General features: G+C 32.7%; 1 protein-coding gene across 1 annotated transcript in view; it reads left to right on the top strand.

Moving 5' to 3' along the window:
• The window catches only part of LOC127728505 (mediator of RNA polymerase II transcription subunit 1-like), a 99,244-nt gene that overhangs the window by 35,180 nt on the left and 39,730 nt on the right, over positions 1–24,334 (top strand). The window contains exons 4-7 of the mRNA XM_052235889.1: positions 6,974–7,161; positions 11,025–11,125; positions 15,013–15,087; positions 15,965–16,032. Coding sequence (XP_052091849.1) covers positions 6,974–7,161; positions 11,025–11,125; positions 15,013–15,087; positions 15,965–16,032 — 432 coding nt within the window. The remainder of the gene's footprint in view (positions 1–6,973; positions 7,162–11,024; positions 11,126–15,012; positions 15,088–15,964; positions 16,033–24,334) is intronic.

Below are 24,334 nucleotides of genomic sequence, written 5' to 3'. Positions count from 1 at the left end.
TAGATTGAGATAAATCTATATTTAAGTTTGTTTTTTTAAAACCAAATTTAAAAGATTGTTTGAGTATCAAGGACAAGATTAAATATCCAAATTAATGTTCTGATTGAAACAATAACATAATTACGATTCAGTCAAATGATTATCATTAACATCATTAGTGCTGTAATAAATTGTTAAAATCTCATTATTTTTATTTTTATACGACCGCAAAAATTAAAAATTTTTTGGTCGTATATTGGTATGACGTTGGCGTCGTCGGCGTCGTCGTCGTCGTCCGGCGTCGTCCGAAGACACATTGGTTTTCGCACTCTAACTTTAGTTTAAGTGAATGGATCTCCATGAAATTTTACCATTAGGTTCAATACCACGAAAGGAAGGTTGGGATTGATTTTAGGGGTTATGGTACCAACAGTTAAGGAATTAGGGGCCAAAAATAAGCATTTTTGTAACTTCCAGACAATAACTTGTGTGTAAGTGTATGGATCTCTCTGACATTGTACCACAAGGTTCCATATCACAAAGGGAAGGCTGTAATTGATTTTGGGGGTAATTGCCTCAAAATTTTAGGAATTAGGGGCCAAAAAAGGGGCAAAAAACAAGCATTTTTCTAGTTTCATGACAATAACTTGTGTGTAAGTGTTTGGATATTTCTGAAATTGTACTACAAGGTTCCATATCACAAAGGGAAAGCTGGAATTGAGTTTGGGGGTAATTGCCCGAAACGTTTAGGAATTGGGGGCCAAAAAGGGGTCAAAAATAAGCATTTTTCTAGTTTCCAGACAATAACTTGTGTTCAAGTGTATGGATCTCTCTGAAATTGTACTGCAAAGTACCATACCACAAAGGGAAGACTGGGATTGAGTTTGGGGGTGATGAATCATAAGGGGGTTCAAAAAATTTGGGGGGGGGGGGGGGTTTCTTTTTTTTTCTTTTTTTCCTTTTTTTTTCTTTTAAAATTTTCCTTTTTAAGTTGGTTATTTCTGATTTATATTTAAAAGCAAATAATAATGATATGGTAGGAGATACACACCAAACAGGATGTGTAAATTATTAAATAATAAGTATTGTGCAATAACAAGAAATTTTCAATTGCACAGTATTGCACAATAACAATAAATCTTCAATTGCACAGTATTGTGCAATAGCAAGAAATCTTCCATTGCACAGTACTGCGCAATAGCAAGAAATATCCAATAGCACAATATTGCGCAATAGCAAGAAATTGTCAATTGTACAGTATTGCGCAATAGCAAGAAATATTCAATTGCACAGTATTGTGCAAAAGAAGATACTTCGTATAAATTGCTTATTTCTTGATCAATTTCAATGGGGTTTTATTCTTGAATTCTTGGGGTTCTTTAATATGCTGAATCTAACCGTGTATTCAGTTTTTGGATTTTGGGCCCCATTTTTAAATTGGTCCACATTGAGGTCCAAAGGGTCCAAAATTTAACTTTGTTTGATTTCATCAAAAATTGAATTATTGGGGTTCTTTGATATGCCGAATCTAACCGTGTATTTAGATTCTTAATTTTTGGTTCTGTTTTCAAATTGGTCTACATTAAGGTCCAAAGGGTCCAAAATTAAACTTAGTTTGATTTTAACAAAAATTGAATTTTTAGGGTTCTTTTATATGCTGAATCTAAACATGTATTTAGATTTTTGATTATGGGCCCAGTTTTCAAGTTGGTCCAAATCGGGGTCCAAAACTAAACTTTGTTTGATTTCAACAAAAATTGAATATATGGGGTTCTTTGATATGCTGAATCTAACCATGTATTTAGATTTTTGATTTTTGGGCCCCGTTATCAACTTTGTCCACATTGAGGTCAAAAGGGTCCAAAATTAAACTTTGTTTGATTTCATCAAAAATTGAATTCTTGGGGTTCATTGATATACTGAATCTAACCATGTATTTAGATTTTGGATATTGGACCATAATAGGTGAATGTCCAATTTAAAATTTTTAAGTTCTTAGACCACATTCATTCTGTGTCAGAAACCTATGCTGTGTCAAATATTTAATCACAATCCAAATGCAAAGCTGTATCAAGCTTGAATGTTGTGTCCATACTTGCCCCAACTGTTCAGGGTTAGACCTCTGTGGTCGTATCAAGCTGCGCCCTGCGGAGCATTTTATTTGTTTGTTGATTCTAGCTGTTAATCCTGATTATCACACCTCAATCAGTTTTCAATTATAATTTCTTGAACGGTTTTAAACAGTTATTTAAAAGTTACAAAGTAGAAACGAATTTATAAAAATAAACTTCTCATAGACTAAATCATCACTTTACAATATCAAGTCACATGACTGGCCCACATAACTGGCGATCACCTGATACATTAGAAAAAATGGTGGTTTATCTTTTCAAAACGAGCCTGGTTTATTCAATTTTCATAATCTTTTCTTCTAATCTCCATGATGAAAACATACAAAAACAGTAAGTTATGACAACAAGGAACACAGAGGCTAATTTAACCGACAACAAAAGCTTTATTGTGTCTTTATTAAGACATGGCAAATTTCCGGATTGCAAACAGATGGACAAATTTACAAGATAAACGTAACTACAGAGATATAAAATGTTTTTTATTTGAATAAAACATGACAAATCAAGAGCAATAATATACATATTACAAATATAACATGTAAAACATAAAAACAATCCAGGTTTTAGCAAAAATATTCGTACTCCTCACTTCTCCTGGAAATTTCTTTGTGGGAGTTTGGACCTGAAAAAAGACTTAAGAAAATGTCTGTACGCATGTATAACGTGCACCCCTCTTACAAGAAACATGACCCTGGGTATAAATGTGCGCACTATACATACCAAAAGATGGTATGTCATTTTCTATTTTAAAACTTTTATGATGTATTTAAATGGGTTATGATGTATTTAAATGGGTAATTATGGTTGCAAACTCCATTGGAAATTTGAAATTGAGATTATGACCATATCTTTAGGGAAAGATTTTTTTTCTTTTTTAAAAAGTGGGGGGGGGGGGGGGGGGGGGGGAGTGAAAAAAAAATTGGGGAGGGGGGTAAAAAAGAAATTGTGAGTGGGGGGGACAATTTTTTCTCATTTCAGATTTAGGAAATTACAAAGAAAAGTTCATCAATTTTTTTTTTTTGCAAAAAAAGGAGGGGGGGGGGGGGGGGGGGAGTTTCGCAACAGCAAAGTGTATTGCACAAAAGCAAAAAATCTAATATAAATTCAAATCATATAACCATTTCTAAGTTCTTTGACTACAGTTATTCTGTGTCAGAAACCTATTGTGTGTCAAATATTTGATTACAATCCAAAATCAGACCTGTATCAAGCATGAATATTGTGTCCATTTTTGCCCCTACTGTTCAGGGTTTGACCTCTGCAGTCGTATCCAGCTGTGCTTGGCGAAGCAATTTATTGGTTGGTTGCAGAAAATCATCAATTTAGGACCTATTGGAATCTTGTTTCATTTGTAATTTTGTATCATCATATTTGTAGGTAAAGCTTGGATATAGTAGTTTTCAAAAACATATCTTCATGATAATTAATTTTATCATTAGACTAAAAATTGGGTTTGAACAAAATTATACAATTCAAGATATATATAGTAATAAAGAAATCACTTTTATAAATTTCTTTTTCATTATTATACAAGTTTAATAATTAAGACGAACCACTAAAAATTAGTAAGTTTTGCAATGTTCTAATATTTGCTATTTTCCTATACGTAGGACTCATAAAAAAATGACTATTAATATCCACATGGAATCTTGTCTATGCAACAGATCTGCTGTGCTGTATATCGTTCTCCTGTGTATTTGTTCAATTTTGAATATATGCTTTTACATGGTGGATAATAATGCAGGAGTTGTGTGGACAAACACAACTCCTGCATTATTATCCAGGTTTTCCGAAGGCGAAGGGAAAAAATCTTGTTTTTGAACTAGTAAAGTATGAGGGGCGGTCGGCTGCCAACAGTTTCAATGCAAAAACTCATAAACTGTTCAACCAATGTTTTTCAAATTTTATATGTTGTTACTGATGACAAAATGGAGGTCAAGTTCAATATTGACAATTTTGACTTTTGCCCTTCTGGAGTTATGGTTCTTGGTATATTGGTAAATGACACTTTCTGTCTTTTCCATGTAGTAGATTATTTGCCGTTCCAAGAATGCTTTTTAATTTGATATGTTGTTATTGATGACAAAATGGAGGTCACTTTCGATATTGACTCTATTAACTTTAACTGTTCAGGAATTATGGCCCTTGATAGATTGAAAAATGGCACTTTCAACCTTTCAACCAATACATTTTAGATTTTAAAATGTTATTTTTAACCAAAAACCAAATGAATGTCAAATTCGATATTGATGATTATTTTTACTTTTGCTGGAAAATATACATAGGCATAGAACATGGCAGGTCAAACAAGCAAGAAAGGGCTTTTGAAATACAGAAATCATGTTTGCTGTCAATTTGACAGCTCAGCTAAGTGTGTATATTATAAGGATTTCGTTTTTTTGTGAATTTTAACCAATTGACAGTTAAACAATGTTGAAGTCAGTCTTTATAAAGTTTAACTATATGGTGCACTTTTTCTCTACTTAAGTCCTCCTACAATTATCTTAAGCTAGAATGTTTAAATTGTGCAAATTGTTCTTGCACAAACTGAAGGTTGGGTTGATTTTAGAAATTTTAAAGTGCACTGTTAACAAAATGAGGTCAGGTGAACCTAGTATATTTTTTTTTTAATACTTCCATAAATGTTGCACTGTTCAACCACTCAGCTCTTCCCACAGTTTTACAACTAGAAGGTTTATATTTTTGTCACATACACATACTAAAGGTGGATTAGGATTTTCTTTGACTATTCCAAATATTTATGAATATACATGTCTTTGACCCAATTTTCACATTCCAGTGGTCATGCTAAATTTTAAGGCTGAAGTCTGTTCTTTAATAAATATACATGTCAGAAAATAAAAAATAAAAAATAAAAATGTAAAGTGAACCAACACCTTTTGGCAGTACAAGCTGGTAGAGTCATCAGAATGGATACTGGAGTATACTTCAGTTGTTTTAAAACCTCATAAATTATAAAAAGTCAGCACCATCCTGGTTACTGCAAGGAAATATTTTATGGTGATTAACATATTTTGCCGCTTAAGAGTGGTTGGTGTCTTCAGGACAATATAAAGATAGGAAACAAACACTGCAGTACATAACAAAATGAATCATGGGAAGAATTTATTCTAAATTTTGAATTTTAAAAAAGTCAATTCAAAATATTTAATAAACTGGCTAATGGCAGACTGAAAAAGTCCAATTGGGTTGGAGAGATGCCATTTTTATACGACCTCAAAATTTTTTACGTTTGTATTATGTTATAGAAATGTCTGCATCATCGTCCGAAGACATTTGTCGTCCAAAGACATATTGGTTTCCAGACAATAACTTGAGTATAAGTGTATGGATCTCTATGAAATTGTAGCAAAAAGTTCCATACCACAATAGGAAGGTTGGGATTGATTTTGGGGGTTATTGTCCTAACTGTTTAGAAATTAAGGGCCAAATACAAGCATTTTTCTTGTCTTCCGAAGACATTTTGGTTTCCAGACGATAACTTATGTATAAGTGTATGGATCTATGAAATTGTACCACAAGGTTCCATATCTCAAAAGGAAGGTTGGGATTGATTTTGGGGGTTAAAGCCCAAACAGTTTAGGATCCATAAAAGGAATGTTGAGATTGATTTTGGTTATGTCCCAAACCGTTTAGGAAAAAGGGGCCAAAAATAATACTTTGTATAAATTGCTTATTTTTTTTACCAATTTCAATTGGGTTTAATTCAAAGTCTTGAATTCTATGGGTTCTTTAATCTGCTGAATCTAACCGTGTATTTAGATTTTGGATTTGGGCCCTGTTTTTGAATTGGTATACATTAAGGTCCAAAGGGTCCAACATATATCTTTGTTTGATTTCATCAAAAATTGAATTATTGTTGTTCTTTGATAAGGGAATCAAACCATGTATTTAGATTTTTAATTTTTAGGGCCTGTTTTCAAATAAATCCACATTATAGTCCAAACTGTCCAAAATTTAACTTTGTTTGATTTAAAAAAAAAATTGAATTCAAGGGGTTCTTTGATATGCTGAATCTAAACATGTATTAAGATTTTTGGTTTTAGGCCCAGTTTTCAAGTTGGTCCAAATCAGGGTCCAAAATTAAATTTGATTTAAAAAAAAAATTGAGTATATGGGGTTCTTTGATATGCTGAATCTAACCTTGTAGGGTCCAAAATTAAACTTTATTTGATTTCATTAAAAATTTAATTCTTGGGTTTCTTTGATACATGTGCAATTTCAAATTTTTCAGTTCCAGAACCACATTCATTATGTGTCAGAAACCTATGATGTGTCAAATATTTAATCACAAACCAGATTCAGAGCTGTGTCAAGCTTGAATTTAGTGTCCATACTTGCCCCAACTGTTGAGGGTTCGAGCTCTGCGTTCGTACCAAGCTGCGCCCGTGAAGCATTTATTTTATATGTGGTTACATGCAGATCCAAGTTATCAATTCAGGTGACTGTGAGTTGTTTTGAGTTACAACTAAGAGCTGTATGTATAGATACAGAAATTTCATTACACAGCGGTTGAACACATGTGCCATCTGTTTGATATTTTAAACTTTGGTTTTAAAACAATAAATTCTAGTACAACATGTTTCACACTATATTTGCTTAGAATAAATATTAATGATTATTGATATAAAATTCAGGAATTTGCTTAAATGTAGGTTTATCAAAATATAGATAAACAACTTTGGGTTATGGTCAGCTTCTGTGATTATGTGAAAGGATATGTAATAAGAAAAAAAATTATTTTCCATTGATTGAGGAAAATTATAAATTAAAAGGAGGGAATGATTTGTAACAAAAAAAAAAAGTGGTTATAAAAATGTAATTGAAAACATATTTTTCAGTTGAAAATCAGCAAACCCTGCTGGAAAAACTGGAATCCATTGCCCGGCAGCAAAGCTTGAGGTTTAATCCACCAGCACTTCCAGATAAACCAGCATGCATCAGCTGTGAAATGTTTACTGTTGAAATCTCCATGGATACAAAGGGAATTGTAAAAGATGTCAGAGTTTGTCACCAGGGAGAAGCCATGGTTAGTTATGTGATTCAAAATTCACATCCTTCTTGATTAACTGGTTAAGGTGATAGAAATGCAAGCTTTTACATTTATTGCAAAGTTAAGGTCAAAAACTTTACATCTCTGTATAAAATATACAAAGTCACATCAGACTCAGAGCTTTTGAATGTCGTGAAAGATATATACATGTATATCATGCTTGGTGTTGTTGTTGCCCACCACCAGAGAGTTTGTTGCAAATAAGTTTGGAATGTGTGTGTGCATGGTAAAGGTCAATACTTTGTATATTAAAATGAATGGAAGGAGCTTATGATATCATTTTGTGAGCCTTGCTTTTTTTATACGACCGCAAAAAAAATTTTGTGGTCGCATATTGGTATGACGTTGGTGTCGTCGTCGTTGTTGTTGTTGTCCGAAGACACATTGGTTTTCGCACTCTAACTTTAGTTTAAATGAATGGATTTCTATGAAATTTTACCACAAGGTTCAATACCACAAAAGGAAGGTTGGGATTGATTTTTGGGGTTATGGTACCAACAGTTAAGGAATTAGGGGCCATAAAGGGGCCAAAAATAAGCTTTTTTGTAACTTCCAGACATAACTTGTGTGTTAGTGTATGGATCTCTCTGACATTGTACCATAAGGTTCCATATCACAAAGGGAATGCTGGGATTGATTTTGGGGGTAATTGCCTCCAAATTTTAGGAATTAGGGGCCAAAAAGGGAAAAAAAACAAGCAGTTTTCTAGTTTCATGACAATAACTTGTGTGTAAGTGTATGGATCTTTATGAAATTGTACTACAAGGTTCCATATCACAAAGGGAAAGCTGGAATTGAGTTTGGGGGTAATTGCCCAAAACGTTTAGGAATAAGGGGCCATAAAGGGGCCAAAAATAAGCATTTTTCTAGTTTCCAGACAATAACTTGTGTTCAAGTGTATGGATCTCTCTGAAATTGTACTGCAAGGTACCATACCACAAAGGGAATGCTGGGATTGATTTTGGGGGTAATTGCCTCAAAATTTTAGGAATTAGGGGCCATAAAGGTGCAAAAAAACAAGCATTTTTCTAGTTTCAGGACAATAACTTGTGTGTAAGTGTATGGATCTTTATGAAATTGTACTACAAGGTTCCATATCACAAAGGGAAAGCTGGGTATGAGTTTGGGGGTAATTGCCCTAAACGTTTAGGAATTTGGGGCCAAAAAGGGGCCAAAAAACAAGCATTTTTCTAGTTTCCAGACAATTACTTGTGTTCAAGTGTATGGATCTCTCTGAAATTGTACTGCAAGGTACCATACCACAAAGGGAAGGCTGGGATTGAGTTTGGGGGTGATGAATCATAAGGGGGTTCAAAAAATTGGGGGGGGGGATTTTTTTTCCCTTTTTTTTCTTTAAAATTTTCCATTTTAAATTGGTTATTTCTGATTTATATATAAAAGCAAATAATAATGATATGGTTTGAATAGGTAAATTAAAATTTTTTAAGTTCTTAGACCACATTCATTCTGTGTCAGAAACCTATGCTGTGTCAAATATTTAATTACAATCCAAATTCAGTGCTGTATCAAGCTTGAATGTTGTGTCCATACTTGCCCCAACTGTTCAGGGTTAGACCTCTGTGGTCGTATCAAGCTGCGCCCCAGCGGAGCATTTAAAGAAAATTGGAGTTATGTTCCATTGTCCATGATTATAGTTGAATCAACTACAATTAATGCTTTATACAATGCAATGTTTAATTTTGACTTCCACTGATAAAACACAGATCAAGTTGAATTTGGGTAGTGTCACTTTAACCATTATTGAGTTATGCCCCTTTATAAATCAAAAGATTGCAAAATTTTTAGTTTGCATTCTGTAACTTAATTTTGCCCCAACCAAACATTATGAAACCTATACACAATATTCATTACCACAAAACTAAGATCAAGTACAAATTTTTTGTTTCTGTTTTCTTACTTTATTTAGTTTGCCTCAACCAAATGTTATGAAACTTATAATTATACACAATGCTTATTACTACATAATACAGATTAAGTATGAAATTTGGTGGCAACACTTTACCATCCTTGAGTTATGTCCCTTTATAAACATGAAAATTTCTGAATTTTTCGTTTCTGTTCTTTAACTTTAGTTTGTCTCAACCAAATGTTATAAAACTTATACACAACCGTACTAAAGTAATGCGTGTTTACAAATAGAAAAATTGCTGAATTTTTAGTTTCTGTTCTCTACTTAAGTTAGCCTCAACGAAATGTTATGAGACTTACACACAATGCTTATTACCACAAAACTCAGATCAAGTTCAAATTTGGGTAGCGTCACTTTTACCGTTCTTCAGTTATGTCCCTTTATAACTATATGATATGCAAGCGGTGGCATCATCTGTGTCCACATGTGGACACTATCCACATTTATTTCACATGTGAGTCATTCATGAGTAACTCCACTCCCTGCAGGGAAAATGAAAAGCTAAACATTATTAAGCAATGGTTATCCATAAAAATATAAGAAATGATTTGAAAGGAATAACTCAGCTTTTTTTTTGCATGATCAGGGTTTAAGCTAGGATTTTGAGGGCTTAAGTCACTTTTGTGCGGGATGTAAAATCAACCTTATTTTGGGTAGCAGCAAGGGACCTAGGATGTATATTACTATCTATACATCTTTGTCAGACTTTAAAGGACTAAGGCATACTAGGCAGTTACTGCATGATTTGACTGGTTGTGGCACTTTTGTACGAAGATTAGGATATAAGATTTAGAAATCTACATTTGTAGTTCACAATTTCACTTCAGTTAGTTTCAGGGTATATCCTAATCAGCAATTTGAGCAAAAGTTGGGATCCATTTTTTTAAACCAGGAATCACAGCATAAATGAACTTGTAAGGAATATTTTGGTGCATTATTCATACTCATTATCCTTAAAAACATTTTAAAGCGTTCAATAAAGTTGGAACAATTCTAATGACTTTGAATTGTAAATTTATCATAAATAGATCACGTTTACTTTCGAATTCCAAATGAAATGAAATCAGGAAGTGACAAGTGGATAATAAATTCAGAATGAATCCGGATTCATATACGGATTGGTGTGTGTTTAAAAAAGGCAGGAAATTATAATTTTTTAAATTCAATTTGCTTAATAAGATCTATACTTGTCTCTCTTGTTTTATTTGACACTTAATTAATTTCGTATTTTAAGTTTTAGTGTCTTTAAATTCATAAGAATACTTTCACGCACGCACAGTTCATCGTAAAGGAAGCACCTGTTTGACTCGTGAAAACATTTCTGATGTTATGAATAAAGTTCTATCATTTTAATCGAAATTGTCGAAACTTTTTTATTAAAAAACTTTATATCAAATATGACGAAAATACGTTCATTTGACGAAACTACGACAAGCGAACTGCAAATTAAGATCGTATGAGAAATATTGAAATTAAAATGCGACCTGTCCGAGGGAAAACTCAAATGAAGAAACTACGAAAAACAAACTGCAAATTGTGCTTGTTTGATAAATATTGAAATTGAAATGCCGACTGACTGATTTACTGGGGAAAATAATTATGATGATCAATTATGAGATTGATAAATAATTAACGGATTAGTGACCCATCCTATGGCGATAAGCGGATTATCAGTAATCACAACTTATAACACCTGTTGTAAATGTTAATTAGCCGAGGGTCATAAATTTGTCAGAAACAATAAGACAGGTAGAATTATAGTATTTTCATGCGAAAATATTTTTACTCTTTCCAAATTAAGTGACGAAATTGATTTGGAATACTTTCGTCATTTTGAAAACCGTTTTGTAAATGACGAAAATGACGAGCGCTAGCAAAATCACTGTACATGATGAATTATTGATTTCAGAGTTGTGAAGAGCTGACAGAAGTCCTCAGTAGAGAGCAGTATGATGAATTTTCTGGACATTTGGAAGGGTTTTCCTCTATTTACAAGATACCTGGAGACAAGTAAGTTTTTTTCTGTGGTCAATAAGAAGACAGCAAGGGACACTTGCATGTAGTACATACACATGCCTCAGACAGATAGATAACTGATGAAAAAACCTGTTTCACTGCTTAAAAAATTTATGCTTTCTACATTCCCAGGGGTCACCACACTTCATAATGTAGAGAGAATTGAGACTTCTGGCAGCCAAATAGGGAGAAATGAATATCTAACGGGGAGGTTTCAGTGAGTTGTGAGGTTTCATGATAATGCTTGTTATGTGATACATTTTTAGGAGCCTTTTTAATGACTAATGTTAACAGTGTTCTCCCTAGGCTGTTTTAGCGCTGTGGTAATCAGCGCTGTGCTATTGGGCAGACCGCAGCGGTATCCAATCAAATATCAGTGCTATTGTTTTTCAATTTTCAAATTTCTGGTGTTTTTCTGTACAATTTCGATCACGTGATTGACTGGTTGATTTGTCTGAGATTGTTTATCCACCTGACGAAGTCAAATATCAGAGGGACCAGTTCAATGAAAGAACAAAATGGCGTTATTGGCAGAACTTTTACTGTCAAAAAGACCTATTTATTTCCCAGAGTTTTTCTCTTTAAGAAGAAAAAGGTGCAGAAACTTCATGAAAGGGTGGATGGTGCTCAATAAATCATTCCCAAAGTAGTTAAGTAAAGTTTTACTCTTTCTCTGACAGCGTGGTCTTGTCCATTTTTTTAATTATCTACGATTATTTCAAGACTGTCTCATGTTTACAACTAAACTGTTGAACATGCATTGCTTTAGGGAAGCATTCCCGTTGTCCAAGGATTCCTTACAAGCCCGTATTTTACGATTACTTGTCCTTGCATTGCTTTTTCAAAATGAAATAGAGGATAAAACAAAACGAAAAAATCTTGTAAATAAATATAAAATATCGTGTTTTGCCATCCAAATTTCAATAAATATTAATTGAATATTATTTTAAAATTAATATTAACAGAGGATTGCTTGGATAAGAAATGGCATTTAATGATACATAGAAACAGCCATTTGGTCAAAGTATAAACAGGAACAGGAAGTTGCGGAAGGGAGACAATTTAGGAGGGATAAAGTACTAAAACCAGTGAAGACCAAGTCAAATCTTGTCAAATATTTCTGGTGGCAATCATTCAAATATTTATAAATAAATCAAACACAACATTTAAAGGTTGTAGTTTCAATTGGCAAATATAATTTTTTTAATTGATAATCCACCTTAAGAAAAAAATTTAAAAATCGTTAAAAAAAATTATCTTGAAGCATCTTGGTATATGTTAGCCTTTTTTTAAACATGTCTGTGATAACATTTCAGTACTTATAGAAAGTAATTAGGGCCCTGCCAAATTGCGGACACCCTATAGTGACCAGTCTGTCCGTCCTTCAGTCCGTCCGTAGCAAATTGTGTCCACTCTATATCTAGAGAACCGTTATGATTTCAAAGTTTATACTTGACATGTATATTAACCAACACCAGAGGGTGTGTCATAATTTATGTACAACTTCCTAGGTCAAAGGTCAAGGTCAAAAACTTTAGTTTCAGTTGACAACCCCATGTCCTATGGTAAAGATGCAAAAAATTTTTACCACACATTATTCACAGCAGGGCCCACAGAGATGGCTGCCATCTCATTGATATCCTTTGAAAGTATATAATATACCAATTTTAATTGCGAATTCGTAATTTGAAAGATGTAAATAAAAGTCAATGAAAAAAGTCCCAATTTTGTTTGTAAATATGAAATACATAACTAGTTTAAGTCAAACAACTAAAAGTGAGAGAAAAGATATACCTACTGTGCTACATTGTATATACTTACTCTTTAAAGAAAAGGTGGAGAGGGGTGGTAATGAAATCAAGTTATTTATATTATCTAGGCATTTTAATTTTTAAAGCTAAATAATAAAAATGTAACTTATTTCCATTTCTGTTATAGCATATGTATAAAAAATGCAGGTCTTTGTCTATTAAATATAATATAACCAACATGGCAGTTATAAGTAAATGTAACATTGCATTGCCAATGCGAAAGGTGAATCAATCTAATATCGTGTGCTTACCACAGCGCTATAAAAAAATCCTGGGGAGAACACTGGTTAAGATTTGATTTTCTTGACATGTAGTCTGAATGAGTTGATAGAGTTGAAAATAAAGTATTTTGTTTAATCTCAAAAGCCAATTCATTCAAAAGTTTGTTTAGATTTTCTTATTTTTGCTTAACACTTTCCTTACTGATTTGTTTGTTCCGCGACTTTGTGTAGCCTGTTCAAATTTCGTGCGCAGTCTGCCTGGCCTGAATTAATTTGCCATGTGCAGGGAGAAAAAGTGACGTTTTTGGAAATAAGTTCTTATCTTCCTTGTTTCTCTACAAATCAGTGTCAAACTCGGCAGTGATACATTTTAGTGAGTAAGGATCGTTGCTTAATGGTTAATTATACATGACAATACCATTTTTATACGCCCGTTTACGAGACGTATTATGGTATACTGTTGACCGTCTGTCCGTCCATCCATCCGTCGTCAACATGTCGGGCATTAATTCAAAAACGCTTTAACCAATATGGATGAAACTTTGGTGAATTGTTTATATCTATTGACGTGAGCTCCCTTTTGTTTTTTTATAAATTTCAGATTTACCATTTCTTAGTTTTGGGGTTTTATTCATTAAAAAAGGGGGGATTTTCCAGTTTTCGGACAATAACTCAAAAACAATTTCACCAATTTGCATGAAACTTTTGTGAATTGTTCATAATTATTGACGCGAGCTCCCTTTCATTTTTTTTATAAATTTAGGATTTACTGTTTCCAAGTTTTGGGGTTTTATTCATTAAAAAAGGGGGGATTTTCCAGATTTCGGACAATAACTCAAAAAAAATTTCACCAATTTGCAAGAAACTTTTGTGAATTGTTCATATCTATTGACGTGAGCTCCCTTTTGTTTTTTTTAAATTTCGGATTTACCGTTTCCAGGTTTTGGGGTTTTATTCATTAAAAAAGGGGGGATTTTACAGTTTTCAGACAATAACTCAAAAACAATTTCACCAATTTGCAAGAAACTTTGGTGAATTATTTATTTCTATCGACATGAGCTCCCTTTTGATTTTTATAAATTTCAGACTATACGTTACCGATTTATGGGGTTTTATTCATTACAAAAAGGGTGATTTTCCAGTTTTCGGACAATAACTCAAAAATGCTTTCAGCATTTTTTATGAAACTTTGGTAAATTGTTTATATCTATTTTTGTAAGCTCCCTTTTGATTTTTATAAATTTTCGATTTTATGTTTCCAAGTTATAAGATTTTATTTGTTTATAGTCTGACAACAGTCGACAGATTTACTAAGTATTACTCAACAGCACAGTGTATTGCACAACAGCAAGAATAACCAATTTCAAGTTCTTTGACTACATTTATTCAGAAACCTATAATATGTCAAATATTTAATTACAATCCAAATTCAGACCTGTATCAAGCTTGAATATTGTGTCCATTTTTGCCCCAACTGTTCAGGTTGGACCTCTGCGGGCGTATCCAGCTGCCCACAGTGAAGCAGTTTATTATGTGTTTTAAACCTTTTGTGTGAGAAAAATGACGTTGGATACACGAAAATGTAATTTTTTTGTGACTAGTTTTTATTATTGCCTTTCATCTGCATATTTCACATTAAAAAACGGAAATTAACAATTTCGAGTGTTTATCATAATAGAACTCTTTTCTATCTTTGAATAATCAGTTAATAGTAATAGCCGTTTTTCCATATTTTCTCAGCAAAAAAAGGTAATTGTGAACAAAAAAGTTAATAAAAATATTTACCATGCTTTTGCTTTGTCATCTTAATTTTCAGATATTATGAAAAAATAATTAATTTCTTTTGCAGGAAGCAGAAGTCCAAAGCATACTTGGCTTTACAGTCTCTAGAAACAGATCTCAATGACCTTGCTCAGTTACAAAGGTGAAAATTTACCACTATTACTGTCAATTCAAAAACATATGGTGATGTTTTTATTATTATGGCTTTTATTTTGTTAATATTTATCTTCAATGATAACTAGTGAATGAAACTCCTCTACCCCCTTTATCAGAAAGCTTTCATATTTGGTAAGATTGTTTGTTATTGTGTGTAGATGCAAAACTTGACCATAATTTTGAATTGACCATTTTTGTACCTATTGTAATACACAATGACCAGTGAATGAAACTCCTCTTCTCCCCTTTATCTGACTTGTGTATGAACGATTCTGTAATGTCATTCTGTTTGAGTTGTTGAACTTTCACTATCATGTTTACCTTTGTAAGTAACAATATGATACCTTGTTAACACAACTCGTCGGATACAATTTGACAGAAAGCTTTCGTACTCAGTAAGATAGTTTTCCATTATATGTAAGTTGGAATACTCTACAGTCATTTGTATTTGAAATTTTCTGATGGAGTTTGACCATTTTTATATCAAATTTTGAAGGACAGAATAAACTAGTTTACATATGTCCATCCATCCTTGTTTCTGTTTGAATGTCCCATGAAATTTTTGTACCTATTTTCTCAGAAACTACAAATCAGAACTTCCTGTAATTCATTCTCAAGCTCCATGTGAGAATGTACATTGTGTATATACCTTTAGATGTGTTTTCACATTCATTGGTTATCAACTTCCTGTTTACTGAATACTTGTATATATTCCTTCACATTATAGCCATGACATCTTATATTCAGCATTACACAGGGAGGAATTGAACATTTCACAAGAGTTCAACTATACTGTTACTATACAACATGAAAAAGAGCAAGAAATACTATTAATGTTCTTAAACTAGAATTTTTTATTTCAGCTCTATCAAAGGTGTTTCTAACTGTATCCACAAGTCTCCACTGGGTATACTGCTGCCAAGGAAAGGTGGTAAGTAAAACTCATTATACGATTGCAAAAAATTTTTGCGGTCGTATATTGGTATGACGTTGGCGTCGTCGTTGTCGTCCGAAGACACATTGGTTTTTGCACAATAACTTTAGTGTAAGTGAATGGATCTCTATGAAATTTTACCATAAGGTTCAATACCACAAAAGGAAGGTTTGGATTGATTTTGGGGGTTTTGGTACCAACAGTTAAGGAATGAGGGGCCAAAAAGGGGTCAAAAATAAGCATTTTTGTATCTTCCATACAATAACTTGTGTTTAAGTGTATGGATCTCTCTAAAATTATACCACAAGTTTCCATACCACAAAGGGATGGTTAGGATTGGCTTTGGGGGGTTATGGCTCAAACCTATAGGAATTAAGGGCAAAAAAGGGGAAAAAACAAGGGTTTCCTGGTTAATGGACAATTTAAAAGCAGTGTTAGGGAGGTAATCCAAAAACAAATTTGTACAATTGGGGGGGGGGGGGGGGGGATGTAAAAAACAATAATTTTTTTTGGAGGGGGGTCAATACGCAACAGCATAGTGTATTTCACAAAAGCCAAAAATTGAATATAAATTCAAATCATATAACCAATTCTTAGTTCTTTGACTACAGTTATTTGGTGTCAGAAACCTATTATGTGTCAAATATTTAATTACAATCCAAATTCAGACCTGTATCAAGCGCGAATATTGTGTCCATTTTCGCCCCAACTGTTCAGGGTTGGACCTCTGCGGTCGTATCCAGCTGCGCTCAGTGAAGCATTTTATTTTTTATTGCTTTAATTTTAACAAAGGCATGATAAAAGTATTTATTACTGAATTTGAAGCAAAAATCTATTCATGGGAGTGTTGGTAACTGCTATTTGATTCATTACTGCCAAGAAATATCATTGCCAAAGGAGAAAACCGATTATTTGACTCACTTGGATTAATAAAATAATTTTATAAAAAAATGCTACGAAAAATCTTAAAACAGATCTGTGTACATATGAATGTAGTGCCAATTCTCAAATACTGATATATACATGTATATGCACCTTGATTAAACTGACTATCAAACGTAAAATGAGGTCACAAGACTCATATTGATTGGTTTACTAACTTATACATTTCATGATAAAAAGTAACCTTGGAGTAAGGATACATCTAGATGAGCATAACAACCTGCAAACTGTGACCTTAATTTCATGCTTATGGTCTTAGATCAATTTTATTTCTTGAGTTCAGTTGATAAGGGACCTACAGTCCCATAACTTTGTGGATGTAAGTATGCATCTAAGACACTATTATACCTGAAAATTAAAATTCAGTCTGACACTTAAGTCTAAATTAATTTTTGTCGAGCCTTCGACTTTTGTCGAAAAAGCGAGACATAGCAATCCTACATTCCGTCGGCGTCATCGTCTTCGTCAGTGGAGTCCACAAATATTCACTCTGTGGTTAAAGTTTTTGAAATTTTAATAACTTTCTTAAACTATCCTGGATTTCTACCAAACTTGGACAGAAGCTTGTTTATGATCATAAGATAGTATCCAGAAGTAAATTTTGTTAAAAAAAATTCCTGTTTTCCGTATTTTACTTATAAATGGACTTAGTTTTTCTGCCAGGAAACATTACATTCACTCTGTGGTTAAAGTTTTTAAGATTTTAATAACTTTCTCAAACTATCCTGGATTTCTACCAAACTATCCTGGATTTCTACCAAACTTGGACAGAAGCTTGTTTATGATCATACCGTAAGATAGTATCCAGAAGTAAATTTTAAAAAAAAAAATCCTGTTTTTCCGTATTTTACTTATAAATGGACTTAGTTTTTCTGCCAGGAAACGTTACATTCACTCTGTGGTTAAAGTTTTTAAAATTTTGATAACTTTCTTAAACTATCCTGGATTTGTAACAAACATGGACAGAAGTTTGTTTATGATCAAAAGCTAGTATCTAGAAGGAAATTTTTATTAAAATTTTGTACTTGTTTATCCATATTTTACTTATAAATGGACTTAGTTTTTCTTCCAGTTAACATTAGATACAGTCTGCAGTTAAATTTTTTAAAACATTTATTAGATTCATAAACTATTCTGGATTTTTACCAAACTTGGACAGAAGCTTCTTACAATAAAAAAATTGTATCGAGAGGAATATTTTTATTAAATTTTTTCCTCATTTCATTTTTGTTGAGCCTGCGATTAACAGCAAAAGTAGGCAAGACACTGGGTTCCGCGGAACCCTTACAAATTTTTAATTTAGCATTGTTCACATGCATAAATCAACATTTTTCTGAGATTGTGTATATTTCTATATGTAACCTCTTACAACCTATTTGTAGAGTCAAGGGTGTGGCCAATGTTTTTCACTTCCAAAGGAAAATAGACCTAATTTAAAAAGCATGTAAATAGCTAATCTCGCTACAAACTTAAATGTTCTATGTTTTATGGGAATAACACTGTCTGATGCAAACAGTGCATAAACAAATGTTTGGTTTATTTGATTTGAAAATTAGGAAAAAAGTATTTGTTTATTAGTGCAAATTATATGGGGTCCATGGCCCTACTACTTTTCCTTAGATAATTATATTTCAACAGCAACAAAATAAAACCTACAAATAAAGTTGGCATAGTTAGGACTAAAAACTTTTATTCAGATATATTACAGGGAGGAAAAAACAAGAAAAACTAACGTGATTCAATTTATGAATAGCTAATGGATTATGAGATAATAGAAAAATAAAACTTTTATTGAAAACATTACAGTAATGAAGTGTTAAAAAATCTAATGATATTTAAGTTCGTTGGCTGTAGTGACAGATTGATCCAAATTGAGCATGTTTAATTTGTTGTTCAAACATGGATAGACATAACATGAAGATTAGTCTTCACTAGAATAGAAAATAGATATATAAGAGATTTCCAGTAAAAACTATGAGTAAACTTGTGTCAAGTCATTCAATATATTAAATCAACTTTGACAATTTTTATAATAGATATAAGAAGATGTGGTACGAGTGCCAATGAGACAACTCTCCATCCAAGTAACACATAACCCTGTCTTGAAAAGGGGGGTGTATAAAGTGATGCTCATGTCTATCTATCCCGTCACAATTTTGGTTTTAGATTTTAACACAATGTCAGTATGAACCATAAAATGTAGTTCAAGTTTGATTTTGTCAGTTTTAGCAGTTGTTTGTTTCCAGATGTTAACTAAAGTACTACCTGACAGTACCTTTTAATTTTAACATAATGTTGTGGACGATAAACTACAGGTGAAGTTTGATTTTGAGGGATTTGACACTTACTGAAAGTTATGCCCCTTTATGGATATTCCACTTAATAGTATCTTTTTGAATTTAAAGGCAATGTTATAGACCATATTAATATACCGGTCAAGTTTGATTCTGACGGTGGGTATTTACCGTATAAGAGTTATGCTGTGAGCCATAGTATCAGGGATCATTAGATCACCTTATTCTGGTTGAATTTGTTATTCTAGAGTTATGGGACTTTTAACTGTAAATTCTTCAATTTAGAGCATGTTTCAATGGCTTGTCAATTTTTTATACGACCGCAAAAAAAATTTTGTGGTCGTATATTGGTATGACGTTGGCGTCGTCGTCGTCGTCCGAAGACACATTGGTTTTCGCACTCTAACTTTAGTTTAAGTGAATGGATCTCTATGAAATTTTACCACAAGGTTCAATACCACAAAAGGAAGGTTGGGATTGATTTTGGGGGTTCTGGTACCAACAGTAAAGAAATTAGGGGCCAAAAAGGGGCCAAAAATAAGCATTTTTGTAACTTCCAGACATAACTTGTGTGTTAGTGAATGGATCTCTCTGACATTGTACCACAAGGTTCCATATCACAAAAGGAATGCTGGGATTGATTTTGGGGGTAATTGCCTCAAAATTTTAGGAATTAGGGGCCAAAAAAGGGGCAAAAAACAAGCAGTTTTCTAGTTTCATGACAATAACTTGTGTGTAAGTGTATGGATCTTTCTGAAATTGTACTACAAGGTTCCATATCACAAAGGGAAAGCTGGAATTGAGTTTTGGGGTAATTGCCAAAACATTTAGGAATTGGGGGCCAAAAAGGGGCCAAAAATAAGCATTTTTCTAGTTTCCAGACAATAACTTGTGTTCAAGTGTATGGATCTCTCTGAAATTGTACTACAAGGTACCATACCACAAAGGGAAGGCTGGGATTGATGATGGGGGTAATTGCCTCAATATTTTAGGAATTAGGGGCCAAAATGGGGCAAAAAACAAGCATTTTTCTAGTTTCAGGACAATAACTTGTGTGTAAGTGTATGAATCTTTCTGAAATTGTACTACAAGGTTCCATATCACAAAGGGAAAGCTGGGTTTGAGTTTGGGGGTAATTGCCCAAAACGTTTAGGAATTTTGGGCCAAAAAGGGGCCAAAAAACAAGCATTTTTCTAGTTTCAGGACAATAACTTGTGTGTAAGTGTATGGATCTCTCTGAAATTGTACTACAAGGTTACTTATCACAAAGGTAAAGCTGGGTATGAGTTTGGGGGTAATTACCCTAAACGTTTAGGAATTTGGGGCCAAAAAGGGCCCAAAAAACACATTTTTGTCGAGCCTTCGACTTTAGTCGAAAAAGAGAGACAAAGCGATCCTACATTCCGTCGGCGTCGTCGGCGGCGTCCACAAATATTCACTCTGTGGTTAAAGATTTTGAAATTTTAATAACTTTCTTAAACTATCCTGGATTTCTACCAAACTTGGACAGAAGCTTATTTATGATCATAAGATAGTATCCAGAAGTAAATTTTGTAAAAATAAAATTCCATTTTTTCCGTATTTTACTTATAAATGGACTTAGTTTTTCTGCCGGGAAATATTACATTCACTCTGTGGTTAAAGTTTTTAAAATTTTAATAACTTTCTTAAACTATCCTGGGTTTGTACCAAACTTGGACAGAAGCTTGTTTATGATCATAAGATAGTATCCAGAAGTAAATTTTGTAAAAAAATAAATCCATTTTTTCCATTTTTATACGACCGCAAAAAAATTTTGTGGTCGTATATTGGTATGACGTTGGCGTCGTCGTCTGAATACATATTGGTTTTCGCACTCTAACTTTAGTTTAAGTGAATGGATCTTTTTGAAATTTGACCATAAGGTTAAATACCACAAAAAGAAGGTTGGGATTCATTTTGGGGGTTATGGTACCAACAGTTAAGGAATTAGGGGCCAAAAAGGGGCCAAAAATGAGCATTTTCTAGTTTCCAGACAATAAATGTGGAATGGTGTATGGATCTCTCTGAAATTATACTACAAGTTTCCATACCACAAAGGGATGGTTAGGATTTGCTTTGGGGGGTTATGGCTCAAACCATTTAGGAATTAGGGGCAAAAAAGGGGGAAAAACAAGGTTGTCCTGGTTAATGGACAAATACTTTAGTACAAAACATAATTTAAAGCAGTGTAAGGGAGATAAATCAAATACATCATTGAAATTATCTCCCTTACACTGCTTTTAAATTATGTATAAAGTAATGGTTAATGAACAATAAAGATAATCTAAAACAGTGTAAGGGAGTTAATCCAAATACAACGTTTTGGTTACTTCCCTTACACTGCTTTTAAATTATGTTTAAAGAAATGCATATTTATAAAGGAAGACCAGTAAAAATATCTGCAAATGTTTTCATCTTTTTTTTTTACAAAAAAATCCATATGAAAGATTTGACACTATATTTTTATTAATTCTATTATAAAATAGATTAAGTTAGCACTATGGTAAATTTAAATGGGTAATTATGGTTGCCAACTCCATTGGAAATTTGAATTGAGATTATGACCATATCTTGAGGGAAAGAATTTTTTTGGGGGAAAAAGGGGGGGGGGATAAAAAGAAATTGTGGGGGGCCAATTTTTTCTCATTTCAGATTTCAGAAATTAAAAAGAATTATTCTTCAAATATTATTTTTTTTTCAAATTTCAAATATTGAAAAATTTCAAGAAGTAATCTTTAATTGCACAGTATGGCGCATTAGATTTGTAAAATCTTTGATCACATTTATTTATTTGTTATGCCGAATCTAACAGTGTATTTAGATTTTTAATTTTGGGTCCAGTTTTCAAATTGGTCTACATTAATGTCCAAAGGGTCCAAAATTAAACTTTGTTTGATTTTAGCAAAAATTGAATATATGAGGTTCTTTGATATGCTGAATCTAAACATGTATTTAGATTTTTGATTTTTGGCCCAGTTTTCAAGTTGGTCCAAATTGGGGTCCAAAATTAAACTTTGTTTGATTTCAACAAAAATTGAATACATGGGGTTCTTTGATATGCTGAATCTAACCATGTATTTAGATTTTTTATTTGTGGACCCCGTTATCTAATTGGTTCATATTGAGGTCAAAAGGGTCCAAAATTAACCTTTGTTTGATTTCATCTAAAATTGAATTATTGGGGTTCTTTGATATTCACAATCTAACCGTGTATTTAGGTTTTTAATTTTGGGTCCTGTTTTTTAAATTGGTCTACATTGAGGTCCAAAGGGTCCAAAATTAAACTTAGTTTGATTTTAACAAAAATTGAATTATTGGGGTTCTTTGATTTGCTGAATCTAAACATGTGTTTAGATTTTTGATTATGGGCCCAGTTTTCAAGTTGGTCCAAGATAGGGTCCAGTATTTAAACTTTGTTTGATTTCAACAAAAATTGAATATATGGGGTTCTTTGATATGCTGAATCTAAACATGTATTTAGATTTTTGATTATGGGCCCAGTTTTCAAGTTGGTCCAAATTGGGGTCCAAAATTAAACTTTGTTTGATTTCAACAAAAATTGAATATATGAGGTTCTTTGATATGCTGAATCTAACCATGTATTTAGATTTTTTATTTGTAGGCCCCGCTATCAAATTGGTTAATATTGAGGTCAAAAGGGTCCAAAATTAAACTTTGTTTGATTTCATCAAAAATTGAATTATTGGGGTTCTTTGATATGCCAAATCTAACCGTGTTTTTAGATTTTTAATTTGGGTCCCGTTTTTTAAATTGGTCTTCATTGAGGTCCAAAGGGTCCAAAATTAAACTTAGTTTGATTTTAACAAAAATTGAATTCTTGGGGTTCTTTGATATGCTGAATCTAAACATGTGTTTAGATTTTTGATTATGGGCCCAGTTTTCAAGTTGGTCCAAGTTGGGGTCCAAAATTAAACTTTTTTTGATTTCAACAAAAATTGAATATATGGGGTTCTTTGATATGCTGAATCTAACCATGAATTTAGAATTTTTATTTGTGGGCCCCGCTATCAAATTGGTTTATATTGAAGTCAAAAGGGTCCAAAATTAAACTTTGTTTGATTTCATCAAAAATTGAATTATTGGGGTTCTTTGATATTCCAAATCTAACCGTGTATTTAGATTTTTAATTTTAAGTCCTGTTTTTTAAATTGGTCTACATTAAGGTCCAAAGGGTCCAAAATTAAACTTAGTTTGATTTTAGCAAAAATTGAATTCTTGGGGTTCTTTGATATGCTGAATCTAAACATGTGTTTAGATTTTTGATTATGGGCCCAGTTTTCAAGTTTGTCCAAGTTGGGGTCCAAAATTAAACTTTGTTTGATTTTAACAAAAATTGAATATATGGGGTACTTTGATATGCTGAATCTAACCATGTATTTTGATTTTGGACATTGGACCATAATAGGTAAATTAAAAAAATTCAAGTTCTTAGACCACATTCTTTCTGTGTCAGAAACCTATGCTGTGTCAAATATTTAATAACAATCCAAATTCAGAGCTGTATCAAGCTTGAATGTTGTGTCCATACTTGCCCCAACTGTTCAGGGTTCGACCTCTGCGGTCGTATCAAGCTGCGCCCCAGCGTAGCATTTTATTTACTTTTAAATGGACTTAGATTTTCTGCCAGGAAACAACACATTCACTCTGTGGTTAAAGTTTTTAAAATTTCAATAACTTTCTTATACTATTTTGGATTTGTACCAAACTTGGACAGCAGCTTGTTTATGATTTTTTTTTTCCTTTTTTTCCTTTTTTTTTTTCTTTTAAAATTTTCCATTTTAAGTTGGTTATTTCTGATTTATATTTAAAAGCAAATGATAATGATATGGTAGGAGATACACACCAAACAGGATGTGTAAATTATTATATAATAAGTATTGTGCAATAGCAAGAAATTTTCAATTGCACAGTATTGCACAATAGCAAGAAATCTTCAATTGCACAGTATTGCGCAATAGCAAGAAATCTTCAATTGCACAGTATTGCGCAATAGCAAGAAATATCCAATAGCACAATATTGC

The sequence above is a fragment of the Mytilus californianus genome, unplaced genomic scaffold (genome assembly GCF_021869535.1).
Source record: "Mytilus californianus isolate M0D057914Y unplaced genomic scaffold, xbMytCali1.0.p SCAF_2, whole genome shotgun sequence".
Classification (NCBI taxonomy): domain Eukaryota; kingdom Metazoa; phylum Mollusca; class Bivalvia; order Mytilida; family Mytilidae; genus Mytilus; species Mytilus californianus.
This window is presented reverse-complemented; position numbering and strand designations above follow the sequence as displayed.